At 39.7% G+C, this 8868-nt stretch overlaps 1 protein-coding gene across 1 annotated transcript; it reads right to left on the bottom strand.

Moving 5' to 3' along the window:
- Positions 1 to 1451: 1451 nt before the first annotated feature.
- LOC146796913 (olfactory receptor 1f45-like) lies at positions 1452 to 2384 on the bottom strand. Its single transcript, XM_085631444.1, has one exon. The coding sequence runs from the start codon at positions 2382 to 2384 to the stop codon at positions 1452 to 1454; it is 933 nt and encodes a 310-aa protein (XP_085487570.1).
- Between the last annotated feature and the right edge of the window lie 6484 nt (positions 2385 to 8868).

Raw genomic sequence — 8868 nt, 5'->3', positions numbered from 1 at the left:
AAATCCGCAAACACGCAGAATTGCTAGTTCGCAATACTTTTTCCTTTTCGTGAATGCTGTTTGTGTGCTCGGGCGGAAATATCTCATGAACATGCATTTTGAGAACGTGAACAAGCAAAAAATTCCGCAAAGCCGCGAAACGCAGAATTTTGGGCAATTCCGCGTTCTCCGCGGAACGCGAAATTACCCAAATTCCGCCCAGGCATATTTGATACAACCTGGGTTGTTTTCAAGGATGGAATTTAAACAGGTAAGAACCAGCCCCATTATGCTGGAGGCCTCAGTATTGCACAGTAGAGTGTGAAGATCCACCATATCCAAGGCTGCCGACAGATCCAATATCACAAGAGCAGCATGAGCCCCCTGATCCGCGAAGCCTGTGATGTCATCTGATGCTAGATCTAAAGCAGTCTATTTGCACCAAAATGGGCTACAACCCTGCTGCCATATGTTTAACAAGTCCTTGGATTGAAGGCATCCGCTAACTACATTGCTACTAACTAACATCTCAGTGACGTCACTAGGTAATGGTAGGAGTGGAATAGGTCTGTAATTTGCAGAATCAGTCTTCCCTGCCAAACTATTCCTGAAACTAGGTCTGCCACAGCATACCCTTTGAGCTTGTAATCCCATGTTAGCATTTGTTTGTCAGGATATTAAGTAATAAAATATTGATATGCATGGTCAAACACTCTTCAACCAGAAGATTGTGAAGGTAAGGAAGAGGTCTAGTCAATATAGATTTACCATTCTAAATTCCATATCTGCATACCTTTACACCATGTATATCATCAAGGTACAAAAATGTGGAGTTAATTATAGTAAACCTATACCAGCATATATTTACTTTGCTTTATGATATTCAGGCAGACAATATTGTGGTCCACATATTTTGCATATCTCTATTTAAGACTCGATACTCCGGTGACATACCTTATCGTCCACAAGTGAACCTCCATTTGTTCTCTCAAAAATGTTAATCCACCCAATTTAGCGTGACTGCATTGTCAATAGTGGCTTCAAAGCCCAAGGTACCAGGCCATGGTCCTTTCTCTCCCTGAACCTCTAACTCAAGTAACACGTTTGCACATGCATTATTGATCTGAAACCAATTAAGGATTATTGTTAAAGAAGTGTAGGATCTGTCTAGACCAATGTAAACTAAATAATCCAAAACCGCGCCTCGATGTCCCCTAAAGTAATATGATAAACACAAATGTACATCATTTCATTGTCTCCTGCTATGGGTTGCATTATTATTGAGGAGGTTTCATAAAAAAAATTCTTATGATTTGAGTGAGAGAGTTGATGATTTCATAGTCCAGAAGCAGGAGTCGGCCTCACGAGCTTGTTCTCCGGATCCACAATGCTTGTGTTAAACTTGATAGGGACTGCACTTTAAGCATAAAGCGCCCAAAGAGCATTAGGTGCTTTGTGAATATGTTCCTCTTCTAATGAATGTTGCTGTGGATCATTCTCCTCAATGCTGCTTTCAAGTCTTTATTTCGTAGACTGTAGATGAATGGGTTCATCATAGGGGTGACGACAGTATACATAATGCTCACTATGCGGTCCTGGTCAAGAGAATGAGATGAAGAAGCCTTGAAGTAGATGGAGAATAGTGTCCCATAGAACAACAGCACTGAGGTCAGGTGGGATGCACAGGTCGACATGGTCTGGAATTTCCCATTCAAAGAGTGGATTCTCAGTACAGATGACAGTATGAAAAAGTAGGAGAACAAAATAAGCAAGAATGGGAGAGCCAAAGAAAAGGACCCCTCAGTAAAGATCACCAGCTTATTGGTTCTGGTTGGGGAGCAAGACAGCGCTAAGAGGGGTGTCATCTCACAAAAAAAATGGCGGACGAGATTGGATTCACAGAACAACAGATGAGCAGTGAGCACAGTGTGTAGCAATGAATGCAAGCTAACCAGCAACCAGGAGCCTGCCACCATCCGAAGACACACTTGCCAACTCATCACCACATTATAGCGAAGAGGATCACAGATTGCCACATAGCGGTCAATGGCCATGACAGCTAGCAGAAGGTTCTCCATGTTTCCCACTGAGATGAAACAGTACAGTTGAATAAAACATGCATAGAATGTGATGGTCTTGTTGTTTGAGATGAGGGTGGCAAGCAGTTTTGGGATAGTAACTGAGGAGAGAAATATGTCGATGAAAGAGAGGTTCCCTAGAAAGAAATACATGGGAGTATGAAGCTGCGAGTCTGTACAAATGATAAACATTATGATGAGATTTCCCAATATTGTCATGGTGTAAACAGTAAGGAAAAGTGCAAAAAGCAAAGACCCATACTCCGGATGGTCTGAAAATCCAAGAAGGAGAAATTCTTTCACTAAAGTCCAGTTCTGTTTTTCCATTGTATTCCAGGACTACCTCTGCAACGCACAATCAAAAGGTTAAACAAAATCACACAAAGAGTATGCTTTTGGTTGAATATATTAGTTTTTTTAAGTGTGCAATACACATGATGGTGGCCTAATTTAATAATCAAATCAGTAACTGAGTGGTCCAAACAGAGAATTATATATTTCAGTGTATCAGCCTCAATATTAAATATTTGACTGATGGAATCTTTGGCCAGCATAATGCATGTTAAATAAATGAATCACTCAGCAAATGAGAAAAGATGTGAGAGATGTATTCTGGGCTAACATAGATTGAGCGTTGCATCATTAGAAAATGTGTCATCTGGATTTTTATTGGTGCCTCAGCATGCATGTTTGCTTCTTTGTAACTTCTAGTGATAGGGACCAAGAACAACGCATTCTATTGACACTAACCCAACACATTTCACTGCTTTCATGATATGCTAACCCACCACTCAGCATCATTGGCACTTATACACCAAGGGATCTTAGCACTCAACAATACACTCTATGGACAAAATATCCATTATCTTATAATGTATTCTGTGGACACAAACACTACATTATGACCAAGATTCTACATTGCACTGCATCCTAGATGCACTAACTCGTCATGGGGCATTTACTCTATTGACACTCACCCACTACGTGGATTATATCATGAAGGCACTAACTCAGAAGACTACACTTTATCGATATTAAACCTAGGGGTGGGAGATTTTTCCAAATCATGTGCAAATTTGTGGTTTAATAATAAAAGCTGCAGTTTAAACTGACTTCTTTGGACAAAAGAAAAAAACAACTGCTGATCAAGGGAGGTCTTTGTGGTGTATTCAGGCAGGGTGTTACATTTTGTACTGCAGTTTTGAGTAGGTTTCTGCCATGCAACATGTGAAAAATATGCATCCACTGCTTCTCTTTGGGCTGGTGTTAATGCACATGAAGTACTTTGCATCTTGCATGATTTCATGGTGCAGTCTTCCTTACATCTCAACAACAGGGCTTACAAAAGCTCCTGGATTACTTTGAACAATTCTGTAAGGATCGGGGCCTGGAAATCAATCTAAGCAAGACAAATCACATGGTTTTAAACCCAGGGCACCCAACCAAGGCCAATGCAATTTTAGCAGGGTATCTTCTTGAAGAGTGCATTCTTTCAGGTATTTGGGTATTACAGTCACTGAAGACATGGGGTGGCAGGATCACAACTCCCAGCATAGGCTTAAACTAGAGCAAATTGTGAGGGGCACTTTTAAGATGGCATATAAATTGCAGTTTCGACCAGCAAGCCCGGCCCTACAAGTTTACCAATTGTAGACCTTGGGTTCAGCTTCGTATGGTGCAGAGTTGTGTGGCCATGTGGAGGCGACTATACTTGATCAAGTTGAAAATCGGTTTATCAAGCAATTGGTAGGTGTTCCCATAAGTACCCCATTACTTCCCCTTAGACTTGACCTTGAAATTAGACTATTATCACCCAAAATTGGTGTACGCCCTATATTGTACTGAAAGAGGCGTTTGATATTCCAGAGCTCCTAACATACCAGGAAGGCCTGGTAGAGATCCTCAGCCTTTCAGGATCTGATAAAATTCCTTGGATCAGGTATGTGAGCTCCATCCTGAGAGAAATCGGGTTTGCAACCCTGTGGAGTACCCCAAATGAGTCAGTGTGGATCTCTAAAAACACCATTAAAAAGCCTATTGGCAGCACATAGACCTTGCAGTAAATTCTCAGGAGAGTAGAGTTTCTCTGACCAACGCATTTCTTGCAGTTAAGAATGTTTATAGCCGTGAAGATTTTATGGATGAGATTAAACCTCCTTTGGCCAGGCGCTTGTTCTTGCAGTTACACTACAATCTTTTACAGCTAGATGGGCTAAAGTACCCAGTGTGGATGAGAGTCGGTGCCCGGCATGTGGTGCTCACAATGAGACCTTAGATCATGTTTTGTTTTTCTGCCCTGCGTATGAGAGCAGCAGGCTATGTTGGATATTACTGCTGTGCCATTCTCTAGGCACTAGAGAATATAATGTTGCCTTGAGAATACTTAGATCTGATCTCATTAAGCCATTCATTTTTTAACTAACCCATTATGTATTGGCTATGTGGAAAGTTAGGGGAAACTACTGAATACCACCTGGGAACCTACCTATGGTATCTGTAGTGGTGTGATGCGCTGTATTACCTACGCCCAGTACTGGATCTTAATGCCTGACTTTCCTGCTATCGTTCCTCATCCTCTGCTATATTACACCTATTAACTAACAGTTTTTTAATTATTTTAAATCTTCTGTATTTAGAACTTTTATGACCATTGTCGGAACTGTAATGATCTGGTTATAATTATATTTATGCTTTTAAATATTTATGCTTTATATTGAACAATGTGTTTTATGTGCTTTTATGGTGATTGAGCCGAAATAAAGCTGAATTGAATTGAAATACATCTTGTATGATTTAATGGTGTAGTCTCTCCGCCATCTTACCTTCAGAAAAATAGCACATGACTGCTGATAGTCTATCTGATTTTCTGCGCTCATGTAAAGAGTGTGTTATTTGTGTGGTATGGATGCACCTCCTCTGAAGGACTAGCTGCTACATTTGTTTAATCTGTCATTTTGAATTCAAGTTTGTCAAGTCAGTCTGACAAAAACAGGCCTATGGAACTTCATTCAAGGCAAGTTGTGCTCTTTGTTGTGTGAACGAGTGTTGAACCGAGCCCCTAACAGAGACATATTTACAAAGATATGGTGCTGTCCATCTCTCTTCCTGCACTGGCGCACTTGTGGCTGCCTAGCTCTGGCGCAGGCAACCATGCATAATAGCACAAGGGTGCCTGCATTGTGGTCAGGATTGTTTCTGTGCAGGAAGGGATACCTTCCTGCACAAAAACGATCCTCAGAGATATTACAGCGCACATGGAATGAGGAATTACAGTGGAGGAGATAAGATATACTTCTTCGTATGCCTCTCTCGGTTAGGCATCATTTCAAAATACATGAGTGGATACATGGGAACCCACGTGCTCAATCCATGTGACGCTAGCCAACTCGGCGCAAGGCACTACATTGCATTATATTTCTTATGAAGGCACACAGAGCAAGGCAAGTCAGCCCTTGCATTGCTTTGTATGTTTTTTCAACCACCATGTTGCTTCTTGGCTACAACAAAAAATGTGCACGTTATGATGAAAAATATTACTTAATCTAGATCCTGATGTTTTTGTGGAAAAGATAGATTTTCTTTTTCAAAAATGGTTGTGATAGTCTTTCTGTATGTCTACAGCAACCCAGAACTTAAAAAGAAAGTTAACACAGGAAGAAAAAAAGAGGACAGAGTAATAAAGGGGTATGTTGTGGATGGGGTAGAGGATTGTGAAGAATCATGAGTAAAGCAGATGTGGGAGCAGCACAAATGGTATGGAAGATTGGGGAGAGGGTGAATGTATAAGAAGGCAGGGAAGCTTATTTTTTAAATAACAACAAAAAAAGAACTGATGTGTTAAAAAGGGAGCCCCCCTTATAAGAAAGGTGCACCCAGCCTTCACCTTGTTTACCATGGAGTAATATTGAACCACATATTTTAGTGATTTGTACACAGACCACCATCAAACTATAAAGAAGCACAATCACACTTGCCTTCAGGGTCTACCCTTTTTTCATGCTATTCATTCAGAAGTATACCCGTAATTGTATATTTACCAACATTTCACACAACCCAGCACAGTAAAGAAGGTAGCATGAAATAGAGAGTAGAAGGATGCCATATTTTCAATAGATATGCTCTCTCCTAGTGCTGACACACTTGTAGCTACCTAGCACCAATGCAGGCACTTTTGTTTCATAGGTCAAGGTTTCCTGCATTTTGGTCTGATTAGTTTTTGCACAGAAAGGAATACCTTCCTGGAGATAAGCTATCCTTTGAGGCCAAATAAATGATGCGTTCTGATTCAAAATTTCAGTAAGTCTTGGCCTCAGCAGGTATCTGACATCTCTTATTTATGGACCAGTTGTGTGGCTATGCACAGCCATTACCCTTTAGTATGTGAAGTTTGCACGCTGGTGATATACTGATGGGCGAAGGTTTGGTGGTACCATGAGATGCTGGGATGCTGCCACTCTGTGGTAATGTGCAGGACAGGTGGAACTAGCCCCTTCTCAAATCAAAAAGAGGGACCTCCTGAAAATACTAGAAGTACATAGGACAGGGAAAATATAAAAGTGAACAATAACAGTCCTAGGTCACTAAAGGGCTATATTAACATAAGCCCTATATGTGTAAGAACATTTGATATATATTGAGAACCAGTGTACAGCACATTTAGATTAAAACTTTCATTTTATTAATATATTTTCATATAGCGGTTAAGAAGATTTTTTTTCTGAAATAAACACAATTCACTAAAACAACCATAGTGCATCATGATAGACACTTGGTAATTGCAAACAGTTAAACATAACTAATATTAACACTTGACAAACAACAAATATCAATATTTTTATATGACACAAAAAACATAGATCAAAAATAATTATGTGAATATAAAAGAGTGGCTGCAGTAATGAAAAGATCTTGATTTTCTCTACGCGCGTTTCAGCGTGCAAGACGCCTTCTTCAGGAATGCCACTTTAGTTCCTAGACATACATAGACAACAAAACCAAAACCGATATATATATATACATATCACACAGTGTACACTGAGTCTCTTGATATGGCTAAAAACATTAGCAGAAGCTAAATTTGTGGACCGTAGTTTACACTCCGTGTGTGAAGCCACAGTTGGCATCAACAAGACATTTTAAGAATGCAGAAAGAAAAGAGGATGTCAAATAGTTATGCCTCTTAGTCTTCAGAAAAGCAAGGGAACTCATGTGCCAGAATAAATGGATGAACAGTCAATTACATAGAATTCACCCTAAGTGCATTGAAGCCTCAAGAGTCAAATAGTGACAGGGAACAAAAAAAAGCCAAAGAAAAACAGAGAAAAGCCATGACTGTGTGCTTTCCTATTGAAAAATGTGATGACGAGTAAACCCAAAATTAACTGAAATACAGGCAACACTTACCCATATCCTTCGGTCAAGGCTATGCGGCAAAGGAAAACTAGATGAAAAGATTAATTCTCTAAAGAGAGAACAAAAAAAGGGATAAAATAAACCTATTAGACAAAAAACACAGTGAGGACTGGACTGGTGTATCAATAGATTCACTGGCAGGGATACCTTAAACGATAAACCTGATGCACGGAAATCTGGGTAACCACGTTCTGTTCAAGGATACTTGTAAGGCCTGATATGTCTACAAGTATAACAAAGAAAAGATGCAAAGGTTCATCAGCACTAATTAGGCGAAACAGGTGGGTTACCACGAATGATACTCAAATATGTCTACAGTGAATATAATCACCTGATAAATAACTGAAGTCCAGATGTGAGATACATATCCAAATTTTGTAAGTGGGGTGCTTGATCCCAAGTGACCCGACGTTCAGGATTTCAGTAATAAAAGATAGTGATATGATTGTCTGAAAGAGAATACATATAACGTTTAACAAAACCAGAGAAGCTGGACATGAAAACACTAGGACTAGAATATCGCTGATTCAGGCTTAAAAGTACCTTTAGCTTAGTGAGAGTATGTCAACTAGCAGGGTACGATAAACAGTCCGATGCTGAAACGATTCATGAATAGATACTGCGAGGTTTGCAATGCTCTCCCTGTTAAAGTAAAGAAAAGAAAGAGATTCCAAATAAATATCAATGGGGTGGATAAGATGGAGTCAATTGTAATTCTGGGAGCGAGAGCTACATTGCTATTAAGAAGCGCGTCCTCAAATGTACCAAAAGGCACAACAAATATGTGTGGGATCTTAATACCACACAAGATTGGGAATTTTGTGAATATAAAAATGAGTGCCTGTTCTATATCTTTATTCATTGTTGTGTGTCTCACTAACTTTTCTCTCACTGTGTTATTTTGTCTCTATTACATTATGGAACAATTGAAAACATTTGGGTTCACCAATGAGAAGTTTGCGACATTGGTAGGTTCGAGTACTCATGCTGGAAACTCCACCAACCCCAACCTTAGAGCTCAGATGAGATTAACCAGTTGGTCTTTCTCAAAAAGAAACTTAAACGTATGGAAGCACATGGAGAGTTCATGCTGGAGTATTTAAGGGCAGGCGTTATCCCCCAAGAACTGAGGGTCCATAACATTCCGGGTCTATTAGTGCATATTAAACAATTTCTAGAGAAGTGGTCCCTTATCGCCAATAGATGTTCGCGTGATATAATGATTCTAATAGTAGAAACCACCAAAGAGTTAGTTGCGGCATTAAAGAACGAATTTGCTGAGCTTGAGGAGAAAATTAGAAAGAACAATGCTCTTGAGGAAACAAAAAAGAAACTTGAGGACGCTGATAAGGAATTAGCATTGTTTAGTGAATATCTTGTAAAACGTAAAACAGATAAA

Source organism: Triturus cristatus, chromosome 10 (genome assembly GCF_964204655.1).
Source record: "Triturus cristatus chromosome 10, aTriCri1.1, whole genome shotgun sequence".
Lineage (NCBI taxonomy): Eukaryota > Metazoa > Chordata > Amphibia > Caudata > Salamandridae > Triturus > Triturus cristatus.
This window is presented reverse-complemented; position numbering and strand designations above follow the sequence as displayed.

Coding starts and splice junctions, on each gene's coding strand:
- LOC146796913 (XM_085631444.1), bottom strand. CDS start 2,384: ATGGAAAAACAGAACTGGACTTTAGTGAAAGAATTTCTCCTTCTTGGA.